The following is a 21348-nucleotide window of genomic DNA, read 5'->3' as shown; positions in this document are numbered from 1 at the left end:
CTATTTTCATTCAGAAGACCTTAAAATATGTAACAGTGGCTCAGGTTACATTAGTTAATCATCGATTTGAAACATGTCTATTTATACTTCTGACCTAATCTATTGATATCTATTGCCAACACCCTAGCAGACACTCCAGGACATCCTCAGTTGTTCTTTGTTGCTAATCAATGTATTCCAAACATTTCTAAATTAAACAACACACCCTAAAATAAAAGCCCAAACTCCTTTTGTGCTGAAGACCTGTCATTAAACTGATAATCTAAGAGGGTGATGAACATCCCACTGGAGGCCAAATACGTATGTAAGGATGAACAACGGGACTGAAAACAGCAGTCTGATTTATCACTAATTGAATTACATATATTGTTAATGTGTTTGTTGTTGTGGAATCACTGTGGATGCATGCTTCTATAAAGGGAATGAAATACAGAGATGGATGACACTGGACGGCATAAACACAGAGCAGAGTAATGCAGGGAGCAGCAATAAAAGGACATTGAAATGAGATGTGAGACTTTGCTTTTAATGACACAGAAAGTTGCATATCTTCTGTGGGATAGCAGAACATTGACATTTTATATCCCTTTCATTTTCAAACACACCATCTCAAAAAGCAATGTTGCATACAAAAAGCTTAATTTATCTATTTACAGTTAATAAACATTACTTGCTTTCTCATTTACACTATGAACAACTGTAAAAACCTTTTCCTGGTGTACACCATTGTAACTGCTCTGAACCGTGTGGATGTTTGCTTAATATAAGCAGATCAAAGTGAAAAAAGAAAAGAAAAATGCATGTCTTTAGACACTTTTTCAAGCCTCTGCTTCTTCTCATTAGCACTTGCCAAAAAGTGGATCAATCTTGTAATGCAAGCATCCTGAATAAATCCAAACTGAGCAAAACAAGGGGTTATATTTATAATCTGGTGGCTGATTTTCCAGTCACATGACATCAGACATCCTCTCCGCTTGCACACGTTTGCTCATCAGAGGGACGGGGGAGTCACAGGGGTCCAGGCTGACGATGGCAGCCGGCCGTGCGGGGAGTCGTCGTACTGCCCGAGGTCGTGCACCTCCGTGGCTGAGCTGCTGTCGTACATGGGAGAGCCAGAGGGGGGCGCTGTGACATGGTGAGACAGGCCGGGATAGTGGCTGCCAGACCCTCGGAGGAACTGGGAGCCCAGGCAGCTGTTTATCCCCCCATTCTGGGATGCTGAGGTCAAGGCTGAGTTACTCACAGACCACAGGCTCGTGTACTGGCTGGACAGACAGACAGACAGACAGACAGACAGAAAACATGTTACTGGTTTCTTTGTAAGATCTTCTAAAAATGATGCACAAATGCAAACTTTAAACTTTGTGTCCTTGAAACTCCCAATTTCATTTATGCAACATGTTAACCACTTAAAGCACATTACAATAAGAATATAAAGACAATAATTACTTAAAGAACTGAGATAAAAAAAACAATTTTGAAGGTGATATTTTTAAAATACTCTGTTATTTTTTGTTTTAAATTCTTTTAAAATAAAGAATTTTAAAATATCCACAAACTGACATTTCAGTCAATTTCCCCTCATTTAAAGAGTTTAAGAATTTGATCTTTTTTCTGAAGGAAATGTAAAATTATTCTTATACAAGAAAGAGATACAAACACAAGACACCCTTTTTTGTTTTAAGAGAAACTTCTTTATGATTAAGTCCACTTAAAAAGAAGACATGCATGAAACTAGAACCCACCCCCAGAAAAACTGATCTGTAATTTACATTTGTTGTACATTTTGCTGTTAAAAACAATCTGAATAGAGATGTAAGTGGGGAGGTATTAACTATTTAAATCCTCCCAGTTATTACTACTATTATTACATAGTTTTTTTTTCTTTAATTCTTTTGACTTTCTGAATTGTCTTGCTTATGTTTACTCAGAGGAAAGAGTCATTAAATGTGATACAGACCTTGAGCTGGGTGCAGAGGTGGAGTTGTGAGCCATGGGCATCATGCCCGAGTGCGCCGGCATTTGAAGACCCGACCAGTTATCGTGGCTGGGGAGCATCGACAGACACGGTGACGGGTTTTCTGAGTAACCTGCTGCAACACAAACAAACACAGTTGGAATAAGCTCTTTCGGTTCTACTACTTGTTGTCTTCTGAGCATGCTGCAGGACGACACTCTAGCATCAGCACAACAGTTTAAGTGAGATCCTATACAGTCGCTGTCTGAGGCCAAACAGTTTACTGCACCGTGGCTCCACTCACAAAAGCAAAGGAATGCAAAACATTCCCCTCTGACTAACATTTGTTTGAGTTCCTTCTTAATAGCCTGTGAGAAGCAACTGGTGCAGTTGCTGGACGCAGAGGAGCAAAAATGCGGAGGTTAAAGACTCACTGGGTGAGTTGGTCCGATGAGCGTATGGGCTGGAGTAAGGGGTGGAACGGTGGTTCCTCAGGGTGGAGTAACGCTCGCAGCCGTGGGATGGTGAGAGAGAGATGGGACTCCCAAACTGGCTGTGAGGACTGGCGGGAGAGCAGAGGGCGCCTGTGCCCGGGATGAACCAGCTCCCTACTGGCTCCACAGAGAACAGAGGAGCAAAGAGAGCAGATGAGCACCATAAACGCCATAAACACTAACCAGTCTAAGAAACGGTACAAATTAAAACTAATTCAAACTTACATTGAGAGTAACCAGACTGGTGGTTTTCATTGCCATCTTCCCGTGTGTCTTTGGTGTCAGTCCTGTAGAGAGAAAATAAAAACTATTTCTCTGGGATACATTATTAAGGCTTTATTCTTGCCAAAGTAGACATACATGTAAAGTTTTCATACCTCTCCTTTGCGTCCAGAAAGGCCTTTGCGAATGGATTATACTTTATTTTCAGAGCTGTTATCTGAAATAAAAGAACAAAATTAAAATATACAATAACACTGAATCACGGAGCACAAACTAAACCGTGCATAAGCGGCTGGTGCTTCAATTCTGCGCAGATGTTGTGCGCAGAGACAAAAACTTTGGTCGCATGTAGTAAAACCAAGGGTGTAGGTTTGCATAGGGACGGTAGGGACATAACACTACCAACTTTTCAGGAGGCTCAAATTGTCCCCACCAACTTTTAAGCAACCTTATTTGCATTATATAATGAGTTCAGATATATAGGTAATTTAGATTGTCTTCCCAAATGTTGTAAGGATAGAATTGACCTTACCATTATTAAGTGAATTATTTTCATTATGTTCAGACTTACATTTACCCCTTTTCACTTGCTGAATGGGCCAGTATATTTTTTTTTCCTCAAACGCATGTTTGATTGGCTGATGGTCTTAGACAAATGTTTATTTTTTGCATTCTGGATAGTTAAGAGATTATTCATAAGTACAATTAATACATTTATTTTGTATGTTAATATAATTTAAGTTATGTTCAAATATTGCAATTTAAATTGCTAATAAAATCCTGGAATATTCTGCAAGTTTTCAAAATGTTTCTTTAGTAGTTTTTGAAAACAAAGGTTCGAATCGAACCGTCTATCAGGTGGCCCAATACACATGACAGTTAGTATAAGTCAATACAGATTTATTTTGCATTGATCATTTAGCCTATCAATTAATTAGGTTCATATTCGTGACCAATGTAGCCCTGACCCCCGTTCACCCAATCTGTTTGGTCTTATTAATGTCCCGTCCCCAGCAAAAAGTGTACATGCAGGTTATGCTGTTATATCGTCCCTATGTTGAGACCAAACCTACGCCCTTGAGTAAAACACATTTATTTAAATCATTTATAGAGATAGATTTTCTTACCTCCTCGTTTTGATATGCTGTTACAGCAATAAACTGTGTTTCTGGGAAGGAATGGCTGGTGATCATCCTCCGCGGGCCTCCAACACGCACGATGTGGATCCGTGGCTCGTACTTGTGCAGGGAGTTTAACATGATCTTAAAAACAAACCAGCACCAGTTAACCGAGATGACTGTGTCATAATGTCTGATGGGTAAAATAAAAAAGGACAAAGGGGACCGTCACGAACACCCAGCCTTACCTGGCCTCCGCCGTTCAGCTTGTTGGTGAGTTTGACTTTGCTGAAGGAGACGGGCGCCTTCATCCAGTGCGCCCCGAAGTTGGGGGAGTCGGGGTGGATGTAGACGCAGCTGGGGGTCTGCGGCTCGGGCTTACCCCCGGGAACCCACTCCCCGTTCACGTACTTCCACCGGTGGTTGTCCGCCGACGTGAAGTCCAGCAGAAACGAGTACATGGCGTTGGGGTCCAAACCAGACACGTTCACTTTCAGGACCGGGAACATGCGCCTTCAGGGAAACACCAGGAACAATTGCAGCCTGATTATTCCCAAATGTTTTTGTTTCTGACTATTTATCTATATAGCCTATCTATATCGATGCTTTTAAGAACAAACTTAAAACCCAACTTTTTCTCCAAGCTTTTAAACATTAGTAGCGAGAGGGTTGTTTTATGACCACCATGGTGATTTTATGTACTTTTATTCTAGGAGGTCTAGGTTTTTATCGTATTTCTACTTTTATTGCAGTGTTATTATTGATTAATTTATGGAGCACCTTGACATTCCGTTGTCTGTGAAAGGTGCTATATAAATAAAATTAACTTACTTTACTTACTTACTCACTTAAAAATAGTGGCAGAATAAAGAAAAGACTTAAAGGGGACCTATTATGGCATTTAATGTTTAAACAGGCCTTGGATGTCTTAGTACTTACTCTATTTCACCCATATGTTTCTGTGTATTGGAGCTCACCTGCCGTTCTTTGTGACTATCATCTCATTGGTGAGGTCCTTAAACTTCTGCCACAGCGCGTTTTCGTCCAGCGACACCTTGAGCTCCCTCTCGGTGGGGTCGCCCTTCTCGCTGCCGGCCTGCAGCTCGCTCTCCACGGCGCTGAGCAGGTGGTCCACCCGGTACTGGGCGGCCTTGCCGGGGCACTCCGCGGCCGCCATGGCGCTCAGCGGCTCCAGGGCCTGTCTGGGGGTCAACGCTGAACCACTGAACCACTGAACCACTGAAGAAGCTGCTGCTCCTCTCGTAATAAGACTAAGAATAAGAATAAGTCTCCAGCTCGGCTCTCACGGGCCGAGCGCGCACCGGGCGGCAGCATATATAGGCGGGTCGTGCGCCCTCGCTCCGGACCGTGGTTTGGAGCTCAGGTGGTTGGCTCGTCTCCGCTTTGATGTTTGCGGGCTCGCCGGTGATTGGCTGGCCGCGGCCATATCATTAAACCCCACAGGATGACAGCGATTTGAATAAAGCAGTTTAACCTTCTTTATTACAGCAACCTGTAAATATTGACACTTAGATCAAAGCCACACCTGCAGAAGCCAAGCCAGCAGCATCAAGGACACTTCAGTCCGGATTTGTTTCTTATTGTCTCCGTTTTTTTATGAAAAATATGGGGTTTTCTCAGGGTAGATTAAAACTATGATTTGACATTTCCAATAGTGTTTCTTTGGTAAAAACTGTATTTTTTTAAATAACTTTTTAACAAATATGTTTCTGTTACAACGAAAATCTGGTTCTAAATTATGAACATTGCCTTGTGAAAAACTAATATAATCTTGACATATTTCAGAAAACCTAGTTCCTTAGTTTTGCCAAAGTTGCGATGGAATCCATATTTATTATCTAGACTTTAAAAAAGAGATAGAGAATACACACTATCTATTAAACCTAAAAAACTAAGCTCTCCTTTCTTTCTTTCTTTCTTTCTTTCTTTCTTTCTTTCTTTCTTTCTTTCTTTCTTTCTTTCTTTCTTTCTTTCTTTCTTTCTTTCTTTCTTTCTTTCTTTCTTTCTTTCTTTCTTTCTTTCTTTCTTTCTTTCTTTCTTTCTTCGAAGAATCAAAGGCACTGAACACATTTGTTATCAAAAAATTCAACGTTCACAAAACTCCACCTGCTAAAAACACCCACTTATGGGCAACAACAGTATATGACAATTAAATGTCTGCCTTAATAAGCTTTACCATTGTTTTTCTAGTGCACCAGGCTGAAGTCAGGCTGTTGAGGTGGGATATGATGGCTGGTGATTCTGCACAGCTCTTGGTTCTGCAAGGAGAAGGCTACTTGCTTTTGTTGTCTTAGGTTCATGGCTGCAAGCGCCTATGAAAGGAGAAATATAAATTACATACGTGTTTACATCCAGCAGCAGTATCATTCTAACAAATAACCCCTGTATGTTGGTGACCCTGTTGCCATGGTGGCTCCCCAAAAAATAAAAACCAAAAGCAAACATTAAAAGCAGGGTAATGTGTGGCATCTACGTGTCAGCTTCCGTAGAGCTCTGTGCTGTTGTGTTGTGGCCAGTTTGTGTTACTAACCAAAACCTGGACGCCCCGTTCCTCCTGCCAGCACAGTGAGTCTGTCTCTCTCCGGCCAGCAGTCTGGACCGGAGTTCACAGCAAGCGGAGAAAAACAAACTCAACTCCGTTTAAACAGAAGTTGAAAGATTTTCCATCTTGTTATTGGTACAAAATGCTTCTAAAATAAAGATTTTAGAGAAACAGATGAGAAACTAACCATATCAAAGCATTATTTCCTTTAATCCTTTGTCTGGTTGCTGAATTAACCTCTATGTTGGCAATAAAAATATCATAATATTGTCCTAGGTGTATCAAGGTTTCAAGTAAATCGCTTTGCTGTAAAACTCAGGAATATATTAGATAATCTGGATTGAGTGATCACTACATCGTTTCTGATAAAGATTCTGATAAAGTTCGACTGGAAGGTTACAAATGTGGGAGCGTTCATCTGTAGGTGGCACATTATTACATTCATTTATTATTTCCTAATTCATCATTTTGTCATTTCAAAAGACACTTCTTATATGCGAGCTGAGGTAACTGTGGTGTAAAAATCAGGGGTGATGTTACTAGTGTCATTTTCCACAGTCCTAGTGTCCCATTTGGTACCTACGTCTTCTCCCTCAATACCCCACCTAGTGCTAACTGTCACACCAGGCCACTTCCTGATGCGGGTTTGTAGCTCCTTGAATTAACGTCATTCATCTATATGGTGCTATAGATCTCCCGGCCCTTTCACCATGTCCTCAAAGGATAAGATGCAGCTCAAATAAAGCTCAGGCAACACATTTGAGCTTGTATTGACTCAGCTTTGAGTAGTTTCAAAGTTAAAAGCTTAACATGTTTTTGATCCACTATGAATCAATTCACAAGTTTCGACAGTTTTTAACCCCCAAAAAAAGTAATAAAGTTGGGATGTGTGTAAAGTGGGAATAAAATAGGTTTCAATTTTTCTAAAAAGTGAAAAAAATACTTTTGTTCTTTAAACTTTGCTCTTTTTGAATTGCATACCAGGAACACATTGCATAGATGAATTTAATTTGCTGTATGTCCATAGAAAAAATGGCATCACAGAAAAGCTGATTCTTTCAGGAGTTAAACTTCACTACTCTTCAAAAGAGTGCACTGCAAAAACAGCCCCTCTACAAATAAGCTAAATATTCTCGTCAAAATGATGTTGTTTTGTCTTTAAAATAATTTTGCCAAGAAGAAATGTCTTGACTAGAAACCGTAAAACGAGCAAAATAGTCTTACAATACAAGTCTTACAATTAGTCTTACAAGTCTTACAAAAAAACAGGCTGGTTTACTTAGAAATTAGCGTTTGCAGTGTGTGCAAATATCCATCCATTACATGCTCATTTCTCTTCAGGGTACATTTGCTGGACCCGATACCGGCTTTCTTTGGGTGAAAGTTTTGGGGAAAGTTTGGGTTCATACCAGATAGGTCGCCAGTCCATAACAGGGCCACGCTTCAGACTGTGGGAGGAAACCAGAGTAGCAGGAGGAAACACATGCAAGCACAGGGAGAGCATGCACACTCCACACAGAAACTCAGCCTGGATGGTTCATAGTGCTTTATGGGTTGCATGTGCAACCCCATGCAGAGTGGAGGGTTTTGGTGTATGCAAACACTACAGACTGTTACCATGGTAAAAGGTAAAACGAGGCAAAAGTAGGAGCAGAGATGAAGAAACAACAAAAACAGACAAAAAGATTAAGGAGCACAAGTAAAAGAAGCACATACAATAGCCGGAACAGGCTAGTTTCACTTCACCACTGAGCAGAACTTTGTCCCCTTTGACTTAACGATGTTAAACTAAGAGACCATAAGCAGAATAATACACCTAAGAGTATAGCTCACACCTAAGCTGTTCCACAGACATTACTTCTTAGATGGACAATGGCTGCATGGATGTATGGGGATGCTTGTGTTACTGATGTACACAAAAGAGTGTAAAAGGAAGGTTCAAAACTTCTGTGTAGAGTCTGGATGCTCTCCTAGCATCTGCATGGACTTTCTCTGCCCTGGCCCACTCAAGGTTCCACATACATGCACGCTGAGTTGACTGCTGATTCTAAATTGACTACAGGAGTGAAAGTGAGCGTAGTTGTTTGTCTCTGTGTGGCCCTGCGATGGACTTGCAGCCATGGTGTCCCCCCCACTCCCACTCAGATGTGACAGGCTCCAGGCTCCGGGCTCAAGTTGATTGATGATTTTTAAATTCGGTTGTTATTAGCATGTAACAAGCTGAGGCACATAAGGTACCATACACCCAAAGATGCAACGGACACATTTAAATATAGAGTAGTGATGAATAATGGCTCTGCAAGCCTGTTGCTACTGACCGGTCTGTTTGCCTTCCCCAGCTCTCTTTCCAGCCAGCTTCATCCTGTGTTTGTTCAGGCACATTTTAACACAGAGGTGACAGAAAAAAATGAGTCCACATGCTTGTCTGTATATGCTCATCTCAGCACCTGAGCATAACCTGTTTTTCAGGATTCTTTACCACCCTATCTTCCTGGTTTCTGATGTAAATACATGAAATAATGTTCTCTGATAATGCTGGAATTTGCAATATTGTTTTTCTGCTCTCTTTAAAATATTATCAGACCTGCACATCTACAAGATCAGTAATACCTAAGCTTTTCCTGACCTAAACTGCCATCCATCCATCCATCCATCCATCCATCCATCCATCCATCCATCCATCCATCCATCCATCCATCCATCCATCCATCCATCCATCCATCCATCCATCCATCCATCCATCCATCCATCCATCCATCCATCCATCCATCCATCCATCCATCCATCCATTTGATATTATTATTTGATAAAAATACTTATTTGCAATGATATTTGGGTGACTGAAGTTATCTACTAAAAAAAACCCACAAACCCCCCCCACAAGTCAATCATTTTGAAAATATGTCATTCATCAAGCCTTCAGATTTATGGCAACAAAATAGTGTTTTTTCAGTCTCAAAGTGTTTCATTAAACTGTCATGAAAAGATTTTAACAAGGTAATAATTCAATTTTTAGAAGTGGGAGCAGTTTTAGAGTTTAGTCTCATGCTGTTTAGTTGTGTGGCAACTTTACTCTGTATTAATCTTTTCATGAAAAGTGTGGAAATTCTCTCAAAACCTAGTTTGAAGTCTACTGTATGCTAAAAAAAAAACTCCTCTAACTCTTGCGTCTGGTAGCTGTACTATTTGACTACACTGTCGTAATAGATACACAAGTAGAGAGACAGCGTGTGGTGAGTAGGGTAAATAAAATAATGAGAGCAGTGTTTAATGGGAATATACTGAACCTTGTAAGCCAGTGATCATCAGTTGAATTGAACTTTGACGCACTTCTGTATTGGCTTCATGACATCACTTATTTTCTAAACAGTTAATATGCTGAGATCATTCTCCATCACCCAGATGTTGCCAGACAACCACTGAAAACCAAAGGAAGAGCAGAAGTGGTGGGTTTTATATCTTGATATAAAACAACAACAAAAAACAGACAACATACATTTTTTGAGACTGTTCATGAGTTACAAGATGTTCTGTGCAGCATTTTTGGGATTTAGCATCGTACTAGTGCATAAAGTGAAATCATACAATCTGGCATCAGTCTCCTCAAGGGCAAAAGGAAAAACAGTGATATTATTATCCAGACTGTCAAGCTCATGTGCACGTGCAACATTTCCCTGGGCAAATACAACTACTCTGGGAGTAGATTGACGCTGAGTAAAATAAACAGGGCATCATTTTTCCCACAGTGAGGCAGCTGAGAGATGAGTGTGCATGAATCAGGGCAGGTTAATGCCGGTGGGTTTGCCCCTCGCTGTCCTTGTTAAGTGGAGTTACTGCCTCTGTGGTTTCCACATAAACCGTCAGAGACAATTGATCATCTGTTTCCTGGCTTCCACAACCTTAAAGAAGAAGCTTTCACAAGCATAGTACACATGCATACATATAAAGAGTGTAGGAATTAAACTTACTGCAACTAAAAGAACAACTGTGCATCCCTTTTAAAAATGAAAACATCTTCCAGCTTGTTCTGGCTACTGTGACGTGTGACCTGCACACAAAAAGCTGTGTTAAGATATTCCTAATGGTGTGCTACTTCTCAAGAGTCGTCACAGTATGGTTCGGCTCACACCCGATAACACTGCACACTCGGGTGACAACACACTTTGTCTGCTGGGTGTAAACTGGCTGCAGAGAGGACTCCTTACTGAGGCGGCGTTTACTCACAAGACTGTGCAGCAGGTAACAGATCTATACAAACCCCATCAGCTGCAGAGGATGCAGGTGCAGGAGCGCAGGCGTGGGCCTGTGCATTCCTGCGTGTTCGATACAGTTGTGGAGAAGCACGAATAGGAAAAGCTCCAACAATCTAAATGATTCCTTTACGGATCCTAGAAAACAAAAGGGACCTTGACCTGCCCTGTCTCATGTACATTTTCCACTCATCGAGGTCAGTTAATAGTAACAGATGCGCTATGTTCGGGTTAATCTAATCTTGCAGAGCTGTAATGCATACTTGTGAAATTCAACATATTAAAATGACGATGACCAGACGGCCACAAAGATAGCAAATAACTGCATCAACTGTCCAATAAATCACAGCAGCTAATAGTGAACATAAAAATAGCTATAAACCGAGGCAGGTTAGATGAACTGGCTCATTATTTAAAAACATAACCGAGGACTTTGCCGACTCCATATTTAGCTTCATCTCTAATTGCTTTCATTTTGGGTATTTCTCATGGATGTGGGGAATGTGCTTATGGCACAGCCAGGCTGCGAAGGCAGCACAAGGGGCCACCGTCTCGTCGTGTTTGTCTGTGGGGGCGATGGGATTTCTCACGTCATTTCAGACTTTTAGTTTTGTAAAAAAGCTTTTACTCTTTCACCTTAGCGCCTCAACATCCCAGTAACTTGGCTTCATCAGTGATAAACAGCAAGGGTGTCAGTGCAATGCTAAAACATTTATGACATGGAAAGAAAAAAAAGAGAAAGGAAGAAAAGTAACTAACTGATATTAGATAAGTTATATGTTGGGCATAGAGATAATATTGTGTAACTGAGAAGAAGTGAGACATCATGACAGTCTCTCAGATGATCTCTTCCACGTTTGCTAAATGGAGTTCTGTTTGCTTGAGAGCCCATAAAGTTTGAAAAGACAAGAAACTCTCCAAACAATTGAACATCTGCTCACTCTGCTGGCATGAAGTGACACCACCGGCCCAACTGCTATACTCCTTTTGTAGAGGACATAATTAAAACATTTTCTCCCAGATGATGTTTGTCAGGCTCAGAGTGGCTGTTAAAGGAGCTGAGCTTCACGACAGAGGGGTCAGGCTGTGTTTGAGCGTCTCTCTTTTAGCTGAGTTATCGGCTCTCTCCTCCAGGAGGGTCCATGTGGAGCAAGCCTACATCGCCACTGGCTGTTTGCTCCTGAACGCAGCACAAACAAAGACCCAGAAAGCTGTGTGTGGCTCCACCTCAGCAGTGGTTTTAGCTTGGAAACATTGAACTGTATATATGTCAGTCTCCAGAAATAGGGAATATACATCAGTTGTGTTCAAATAACTTGATGATGACGAAAAAGTATGGGCAGAAATATGTGCCACTAGAAACTGAATTTGAATAATTTATATTTGAATTTGAATAGCTCAACTTGAATAATTGCATTAAAAAATTGAATCTGAATCTCCTAATTTGAATTTGTATTGTTTAATTTGAATCATTGCATTGAAAAACTGAATCTACATTCAGTTCTCACAATTCAAATTCAGTTCTTGCAATTCAATTTCAATTTTACTGTGCCAGACATCCGGGTCTTCCGGAAGAAGAGCAATCGAGTGCAGATACAAAGCAGAGATTTTTCTACAAAACGGCAAGATATGAATCTACACTTTTTACACAGAATGGAGAAAACACAATAGGTTTCGAAATATCTAGATACCCATTGGTCGTTTACACCGTTGAAAGAAAATAGAGGTTAGTAGGCTACGTGAAAAGGTGTTCTTTGTATCTGCACTCGATTGCTCTTCCTCCGGAAGACCCGGATGTCTGGCACGGTAAAATTGAAATTGAATTGCAAGAACTGAATTTGAATTGTGAGAACTGAATGTAGATTCAGTTTTTCAATGCAATGATTCAAATTAAACAATACAAATTCAAATTATGTGATTCAGATTCAGTTTTTTAATTTAATTATTCAAGTTGAGCAATTCAAATTCAAATATAAATTATTCAAATTCAGTTTCTAGTGGCACATATTTCTGCCCATAGAAAAATTCCTTCTTGTTTCAAAGTCCACACTCGGATAGCTGCTGTCAGGGTCCAAGATCTCAGGTTCTTTGACGATACATTAACACACAACAATTTAAGGACAAACCACGGAACAGGAAAGTTTGATCCCACTGACTTTAAGGGTTCTGGTGCCAAACCCATGCACCCAGTTCCAGCTGCTTTGGGGAGATTTCAGGTATGAGTTATTGGACCGCCAGTTGAAGGCCAGTCGCTTTTGTTTCTGAGCAACGAAGACGGGGGACAATGGCAGACAGACAGTCGGAGAAGGCCAGAGACAGAGAGTTGTGGGAATAAAGATTTAAAGGGAGCCTGCCTTGTTTCAGGGGCTGGGAAACAGAGCTTACAGAACAAATGAGAAGTAAACATGCAGCCACAGGAAGCCATTAACTGCAGCGGGGGCCAATTAGGCCCCAGCAGGTGTTCTTGCCTCGGCCTGCTTTGGTCCTGCCTCACCTCCTTCTGACAGAGCCCCGATCTGAGCCAAGGAAACAACAGGCAGTTTCATTTGCTCAGCAATTTAAAGCAAAGTATTCCTACTGGAGGGTCCCTAAAGTCCTTTATTGTGCTCTCTTTGTCACCCCTTACCCACCCCTCCCAAGTGCAAGTCATTAGAGAGGACAATTACATCCTCCTCATTTTACAGGAGGGGAAGATAAGACAGGATCTCTCTCATGTTGGACCCCCTCTATGCAGACCCTCTCTCTGAAGGATTGCTCTTTTCACACCCAGACAGAGGCGAGACAGGATGGTCAAAATCAAAGTCAATCACAGGGGGGGAGGAAAATAATACACAAAAGCCAGGTATCTTTGTCCTTTCAGAGATGAAGGACTGCAGGGAAAACTTGAACGGGCCATGGGGACTCGTGTGAAATGGAAAAGGAGAGAAAGTTTTTGTGAAGTTGTTCAGTTTTAGTTGTTCATTTCAAATGCAAACCAAGTTAAGAAGTCATAAGAAGATCAGGTTCAATCAGGCAAGTTCAGGAGAAAAACCAGAGTATATACCAAACACACCGTCACATTATAAAGCAGACGTCATCTGCAGATACATTTGACAATAGTACAAGGTTCATAATGGAGGTGTAGCAATAGTTTACAATTATGATCATCTTCATTCATTAATTAGTTTAATGTTACATTCTGTTGGTATTGTAATAATGTTACCACCAGCTTATCTCGTCTTTCTCCAGTCTCTGACAGTTCATGCAGCATAGGACCCAGAATCCACAGATCTGCTGGCCAGCTGCAGTAGTAATGATGTTAATGACATGCACGTCACCTGAACAGTGGGAGAGAAAGTGAGGGGAAAGGTGAAGGCTTGCTTGTGTATTTTAGCCCAGACAAAAGTGACCTGAAGTGTTAGGCAAATAGTGCTCTGTATGTGGCCTGTAAGCACCCCCACCCTCCCCCACCCCCTCCTCAAGACTGATGTTGATAGAAATGTTAATAAACCTTTGTCACATGAAAGATTCGTGTGAAAACCGGCTTTCAAGATTAAACTACAGGCTGTTTAACTACCAAAAGCTGCATGTGGCGTTTTCACTTCGTAAGTCTAAGATCTTCCAGCTATCAGCCACATCTGATCAGAACTCTGGATCTCGTATCATAACGGGACATAAATGTCCTCCTCTCCTCCACCAGCTATGTTTGCTGCCAGTCAAATCTCATATTAACTTTGAAAATCTGCTCCTCTCCTTTGCAGACCGTCACCACCCTCAACCGTGCTCCCCTTTACCTCTTTGAACTTCTGCACACTGGCACATCCATGCACTGTCTTCATCTTCAAATCTCATCTCAAAACATTCATCCTTAAATTTGCTTTTTTCAATTCAAAAAGTTTCTGTGTAACCTGCAAAGGTCCAAAAATTTGGAATGAGATTGATAGCGCTATAAAAGAGTCTGGATCTCTCTCAATTTTTAAAAAAAAGACTAAAACAAAAATTGTTATTAAATTATCTCTCTTATTAAAATGTTTAGGTACCAATACCTGATGTATTATTTTTATAAGAATATATTTGTATCTAGGAAATCTGAGGAGGTCTCAGGGTTTTTTGTTGTTTTTTTTGTGTTTTTTTCTTATTTAGGTTATAAGGTTATTATACTGTATGTATATGTATTATATGTGTAATAATAGTTGTTTTGCTGTGTGACTGGGCCCCTATTCATAAGCTACAGTAGCTTCTGGGGAGTCCCATTTTACAAACCTCGATTGATTATTATCTGTATTTGTGTATTTTAATTATTTTTAAATAAACTCTAAACTCTAAACTCTAATTCAGTTTCTTTGTTCTTTTATACTTTAATTTGTTTCATAGGAAGCTGCTGTTTGGTTGCTCTATTTAAATTTTGCTTTGTAAATTGAAAATCATCTATAAATAGAATATATAATTACGATTATATAAATGTTAACCCCTAAAGATACAAAAACAAACCATGGATGGTGAAATTCCCTCCCACAGACAGGTGAGAACCACTAATGAACCTCAGCATGTGCATGTGTTTGGGCCGAGGGAGGAAGCTGGAGTACCTGGAGAAAACCCACACAGACACTGGGAAAACTCTCAAACTCCACTCAAGAGAAAAAGTCTAGCGATTTAAACCAGGAAACTTCTTGCTGCTAGGCAACAGCGTTTATGTTACAGTATCTTTTTTCCATGATCACTAACACTAAATGTTTATTAAAATAACCACACAGTAAAGTAGTAGGCCTATAACCTTTGAGAACTCACGTTGCCCTCTTCAGGCAAGACTAGGCTAAGAAAACCTCTAAATCAAACAATAAGTCAACGTATTTAATGAAAAAGATTTCATGAACATTAATAATGACGATACCAATTCTTTTGTTTTGAATACAAAGCAAAATAATCTACTGGAAAGTATTTCTACAAAGAAATAAATATTATTTAATTTGTAACCATTAAAGGTGCATGGCAATCTTTGAAGCTGAGTCTGCAGATTTAATGATGAATTAGTTCCATGTTTTTGCTCTGAATGTCTCTACTGCTGCCATAATGTCTGGGAGAGGATCTTTTTATGAAAGAGGGTCGACGTCAGGGGTGGTGCAGGTTAATTTCAGCCACCAGATGGCGCTAGAGGATCATCAGCTCCGGGGAAACGTTGAAAAGATGAGCAACCTCACATACGGAGGCAGAGTTAAGAGTTGACAACTGATTTAGAAACGTTGAAATTATTGATGAGAGCACTCCCCTCCTCCAGTACATGGTGTCATCCCCGCCTGCTAGAAAATGGGTTTAAGTAACTATTTAATGTGCTGAACATTAGAGTGCTGCTAGAATATTCATCAGCCTGCTGGTGAGTCTGACACCAGTCCACTCGGCCTGTCCTCCTGCAGAGCTCAGCTTTGACTTCATCATCTGCTTATCAAGAACAATAAATAAATAAATCAGATGCTGTGGGAGTGAATCAATCAGCTTCTTGAGGATTCAAGAAAGATTTTTTTTTTTTGGGATCCCTTTATGCTGCCAAGAGCATCCTCCCACACAACTGTCTTCTTCTGTTCTTCCAAAGCACAAAAAAAGAAATGCAGGAGGAGTATGTCCACCTCCTCTCCTCCAAAGCCTTCATCTTATTCCCTGGTCTTCTGCACACCTCTGGAGAGACAGCTGGGACCCAAGCAACAGTATCTCCTGATTCTGAAGGAGACCTCAGTTATGCAAAGTTACTGCAAAGCAGTTTTTCTACTACATCCCGGGGCAAATATACAGAGGAAAATGAATGCAAATATCTGGTATATATATAAAATAAAAAGTAAGGCTAATGGGGGTAAGACCATGCATACGGGATAAAAAGCATAGCCTTGTTCCTTGTTTTACAACCCATAAATGAGGATGAGCCCATGCGTGAACTTTTATGGGAGGACTGCTCTCTGATCTCAGGCATTCTGGCTGTGCATGGGAAATGTTTCCTCCACTAAACAACCACATCACAGAAGTTTATGGGTCCAGCCTGTCCAGGAAGTCTCTGCTTTGTCTATTTTTTTTTCCACAAAAGCTGCTGGACACGCAGGACTCATCACTTCTGTTTTCCACAGACATTAATACGTAATTAAAAGTTAAAAGGTTAAAAAGTTCTTTGCTCTGACTGCTGTTTGCAAAGTGTTGTGACAGTCGAAAGCAGGATGTGTCTCCGCTCCCTGCCTCTATAAATCAGATCTGGATAATGTAGCTGCCCCGCTGCACCTTGTCGCTGTCCTGAACAGTGATTGAGGTGGATGAAAGCCTGCAGTCGTCTCCTTTTTACTCTTCCTCCAAAAAGACAGCAGTGGATTGGATTAGCATCGCAGACCAAAATAGAAAATAAAAACATGAGATATGCCAAAAGGACTCAAACAGTTTTTGGAAGAGAGTGAAAAATCAGAGACCAGTTCTGCTTCTCTCCATGAATACAAGTATTTCAGCTCCTGCAGACATAGTAGCGCGGGTCTCACCCACAGGGCAGACAGTCATGAATAGCTCGGCTTCTCTGTATCAGGCAGCAATGAATACCAGAGGGAGGCACTTAAACAAGGCAGTTATTGAAATGACACAATAGAAGATGGGATTACACAACATTTGGTCACCGAGCCAGTTGATAATGTCAGTACAAGAGCAATGGAGAACCTGCTAGAGCTTGGTACACGCTGTATTGACCCAGCAGCCATGATCTCTGTTGTCACCATGCAACAAAAAAACCTTTTGTGGCACTAAACGGAAGCATCCATCCAGGACAAGATGCTTTATTGTAGCAGCTTGTTTAATTTTAATGTCCCATATGGTACAAATGAGAAAACTGGTCCACATTATTTATACATTTGCATTATGACACATATTTGACACCTGATTCTTTGTCACATTCTTTATCAGGACGATAAAAGAACAAACTGGGATGTCCCAGAAGAGTATGTGCAAACAGTCTTGCATGGAAAAAAAACACACTACTAAGGTATTATTGCAAAAATGGGGCCTTGAAAAGTCCTTGAGAACATTAAGACAGTAAACACTTTCTTTAATTTTCCACACAAACAGCCTGTGGTATATGACCTGACAACAGCTGTTTAAACATACTACAGTTTGCAGTTAGACAGATTAAAGTGTACTTTACTCTGCAAAGTTAGTGCCCGTAATTGCAGCTGGACTCGTTTGATGAATGAGGTTGTGTGAGGGTGAAATCAATCAACACAGAGGCCAACAGTCCGTTCATGGCTTTAATTCTGTTTTATTGAGTTTAGTTGACTGTAAGTTGCTGTTTTGCTAAATGACATCATGTTCTGTTCCCATCATGCTCCTTTTCCCTGAGCAGTGCTGTTAAAAAATAAAAACCTATTTCTTTTTAGTCCAGTGAGCCCTACGACAGCTTGAAAATGCTATGGTTTAACTTTCAGAAAAGTCATCTTTGCAGCGCTGACTACTAATGCGGTATTGGGACTGAAAATATTGTCAGCATTTTGGTATGAAAAGAGTCTTCTGTAGCAGCCTGTACTTTCTTGTTTGACATGATAGCAAAGTATAGTAGTTTGCAGGTGTTTCCTGAAGGGATCATGCAGTGGCGTCAATTCAGTGGAAGCTAAGGTATGGCAAGGTTACGAGTCACAGAACTTAACTGAGTATCAATCAACACGTCCAGCAAATACTCATCACAGAGTCTGCTATGTAGCTTATCTGTGTGGTCAAGAAAATTGGAACTTTTTCAAATGGAGTCTCGCTCACTGCAAAAACTCAAAATCTTACCAGGAATATTTGTCTTATTTCTAGTTAAAATGTCTCATTTTTAGTCAAAAAATCTCATTACACTTAAAACAACAGTCATTACCAGAAAAATAACTTATTTGACCATTTTCACCTGTTTCAAGTAAATTTTCACTTGAAATAAGTAGAAAAATCTGCCAGTGGGACAAGATTTATCTTCTCATTACAAGCAAAACAATCTTGTTCCATTGGCAGATTTTTCTACTTATTTTCAGTGAAAATCTACTTGAAACAGGTGAAAATGGTTGTTTTTGAGTCTTGTTTTAAATGTAAGGAGATTTTAAAAAAATGAGACTAAAAATGAGACATTTTAACTAGAAATAAGACAAATATTCTTGTTAAGATTTTGAGTTTTTGCAGTGTGTAATAACTAGTGAAATCGATCATGTTGTTCTTATTTGCATTTGTAGTTATTCCATAAATGTATTTAAAAAAACAAACATTTACATTTAACCCTTGAAGCAAAGGTGTGGCGGCTGCCATACCTTGCCATACCCAATTGACGCCCCTGGGATCATGCACCTGGGTCCAGCAGTACACTGGTCAACCCTGATTAACAGGAAATCTAAGAAGCTTACTACACTAATGCCCAAATGGTCCCGGGAAGCTCAAAGAGTCTTTAAAATGCTGTGGGGGCCGGTCACAGGTACAGACACAAAAACCTATGCGACAGCAAATTAGGAAAGGAACTATGTTAGATGCACCATCAGAAATGAACTTTTAAATGATTCAAAAAGGTCTATGATTATTAATATTTTAACCAAAAATGGATGAAACTCATCAGCTGAGAACAATCCAACAGCAAAAATAATTATTAAATATTAAATACTGTACATAAACTCAGACAAAGAATGTATCCCTCTTATTAGAAAGAAAATAAAGACTCCAGTTTGGCTTCAGTAGCAGGCGCAGAAAGCCCTGTTGTCCACAGTTTATTGTTCTCCAGCACAAAGGAACGGTTACGCGTGCCTTTACGCACACTCCTCTGCCAATCCGCAGGCGCGCCACTGAAAACAAAGGCCATGTGCAAAGAATGACTGTAAAATGTGAAAATAAAACTAAAAACAACATTGAATTGGCATTACTGTTGCAAAACACGCCGTCTTTAAGAGGGCGCACAGCAAACACTGCTGAATGAAGGAGACCCAGACTGCAACAGGCCTCCTACTTTTGTTGCGGCTGGTGAATGATCTTGTCTGATTTATTCATCACGTGACTCTTTGAAACCAGTATTAGGCCTATTTATGCCGCGTTCCATTTGTCCTCGGAAGTGGGGATTTCCCAGTTCCCAGTCGGAATTTTCAACTGGAACGCCCCTCGAAGTGGGATTTCCCACTGGGAAAGTGGGAGAGTCTTCACCACCCCCGAGTTCACATTCCAAGATGGCTGCCCCGGTTGTAAACAGTAGAAGAGAGCTCTGTAAAAATTCGTAGCACTTCATTCTAGTTTTGGTCACACTAAATCAGTCGTATGCAAGTATTGTTCGGCATATATATGCTGCTATAGAGTCATTAAAATTTTTCATGTGGTATATGCGAACTACAAACTTGTTTTCCTACTTTGTAACTGGAACGCTGATAACTCGGCTGTGACGTAATTCCCAGTTCCGAGTTCCGACTTCCGAGGTAAATGGAACGCAGCATTAGTCGCGGCATGAATTGACATTCATCATGGAGTGGATTTACTACTCATTTTCAAAAAACTGGGCCAACATCAGTGACCATTACGTCTTCTTCACTATAGTCCAAGTTTAAAAAAACTAAAAGATTGGACATCATCAAGTGTTAGCAGCCTTTGAGGTGCGGAAGCGCGTTAAGTTTGTCCACTTTTCCCAAAGCGGCTGCGTTTTCCACCCCCTTCAGCCACTCTTTACACTTCCTCACAACAGTCTCGTCCACGTCCCCGTCCTCCTCCTCGTACTCCACGTCGTCGTACTTGTATTGGTCGTTGAGCAGCGAGATTTTGACGATGGCGCTGATGTCCTGCTCCGGGCTGCTGCTGTCGGGAGCGCAGCCCTTGTTGGAGCCGCCGTGCGCCTTTTTGGATGATGGGAAAACTCTCCGGTGCCGAAAGTCCGCGGACGCGCAGCACTTCTGCTGCTTGGCCAGCATCTGCTTTTCTAAATTCCGCTTTTGTATGACGAGAATGGCCTCGGGGGTGAGGCTGAGGCTGAACTGGATCTCCCTGTGCCCTTCTTCTCTCCTGAGGTGTCTGCTGGAGTCCATGGAGCTGGAGCGCCGCACTGCTTTGGACGCATCCTTCGCTTTTCCCTGAGTCTCTCCCCCAGCAGCAGCAGCGCACTTCTGGGGTTGGCTTTTGTGCTTCTCCTGCTGCGTCCTTCGCCCTAGATTCCTTAAATTCGCAGATGCCCAAGAAGTGGCCTGCTGCTTTTCTTTCTCGGGTTCAGTCTGAGGAGGAACCGGCACCGCGCTGCAGGCTTTCTTTTTCCCGAACAGCTCCCTGCCAGGCGAGGAGATGCGCTGCTGCAGGCTGATGGGAGGAAAAGGCATCTTTGTGGCTGCTGGGAGATAATCAGGACATGCAAACCTGAGCCAGTCCCGGGTGGAAATGAGGAAGCCCTGCACAGATGAAGGAGTCAGTGGGCATTATCCAGCCGAGCAGGGGGGGGAGCTGATGCACCTGTTGTCCGCTCGGACCGGGGTCGGAGTGATGCCCAGGAGCCGCTTCAGCTGCTTTATGAGCGGCGGGAGAAGGCGGGGCCGCCCAGACAAGAAAGTGATGTCATTTCATCTTTAAAGCAGTGGTTCTCAACTGATTTATGGTTCCCCGTTAAATCGACGCAGAGCGTACGGAGTAGGCTACGGCGAAGGCTCTGCGTTGGTGTAACGCGGAACCATAAATCAGCCTTTATTCTGGCGAGGTTTGAAAAAGACTTCGCAACAACGGGCAAACAAGTGATTATGTACATTCACTGAGTGAATATTATGAAAGTAAAATATAT

At 41.3% G+C, this 21348-nt stretch overlaps 2 protein-coding genes across 3 annotated transcripts; both read right to left on the bottom strand.

Annotated features, from left to right (window-relative positions):
- Positions 1–561: 561 nt before the first annotated feature.
- Positions 562–5035, bottom strand: tbxtb (T-box transcription factor Tb). 2 transcript variants are annotated; one of them, XM_061745074.1, is made up of 8 exons: positions 4769–5035; positions 4040–4304; positions 3801–3935; positions 2829–2890; positions 2677–2738; positions 2392–2568; positions 1961–2090; positions 562–1265 (listed from the first exon to the last, which is right to left on the bottom strand). In XM_061745074.1, exons 1-8 carry the CDS (start codon positions 4966–4968, stop codon positions 992–994), a joined length of 1305 nt encoding a protein of 434 aa, XP_061601058.1. In that variant the 5' UTR covers positions 4969–5035; the 3' UTR covers positions 562–991. The 2 variants fall into 2 exon arrangements, with proteins under 2 accessions (XP_061601058.1, XP_061601057.1); XM_061745073.1 differs by having other exon boundaries at positions 565–1265; positions 1961–2093.
- Positions 5036–18636: 13601 nt separating this feature from the next.
- On the bottom strand, positions 18637–21041 carry prr18 (proline rich 18). Its single transcript, XM_061745699.1, has one exon. It carries the CDS (start codon positions 20894–20896, stop codon positions 20171–20173), a length of 726 nt encoding a protein of 241 aa, XP_061601683.1. The 5' UTR covers positions 20897–21041; the 3' UTR covers positions 18637–20170.
- Between the last annotated feature and the right edge of the window lie 307 nt (positions 21042–21348).

Source organism: Cololabis saira, chromosome 17 (assembly GCF_033807715.1).
Source record: "Cololabis saira isolate AMF1-May2022 chromosome 17, fColSai1.1, whole genome shotgun sequence".
NCBI lineage: Eukaryota > Metazoa > Chordata > Actinopteri > Beloniformes > Belonidae > Cololabis > Cololabis saira.
Note: the sequence above shows the minus strand (reverse complement) of the source record. Positions and strands in the feature narration are given on the sequence as shown.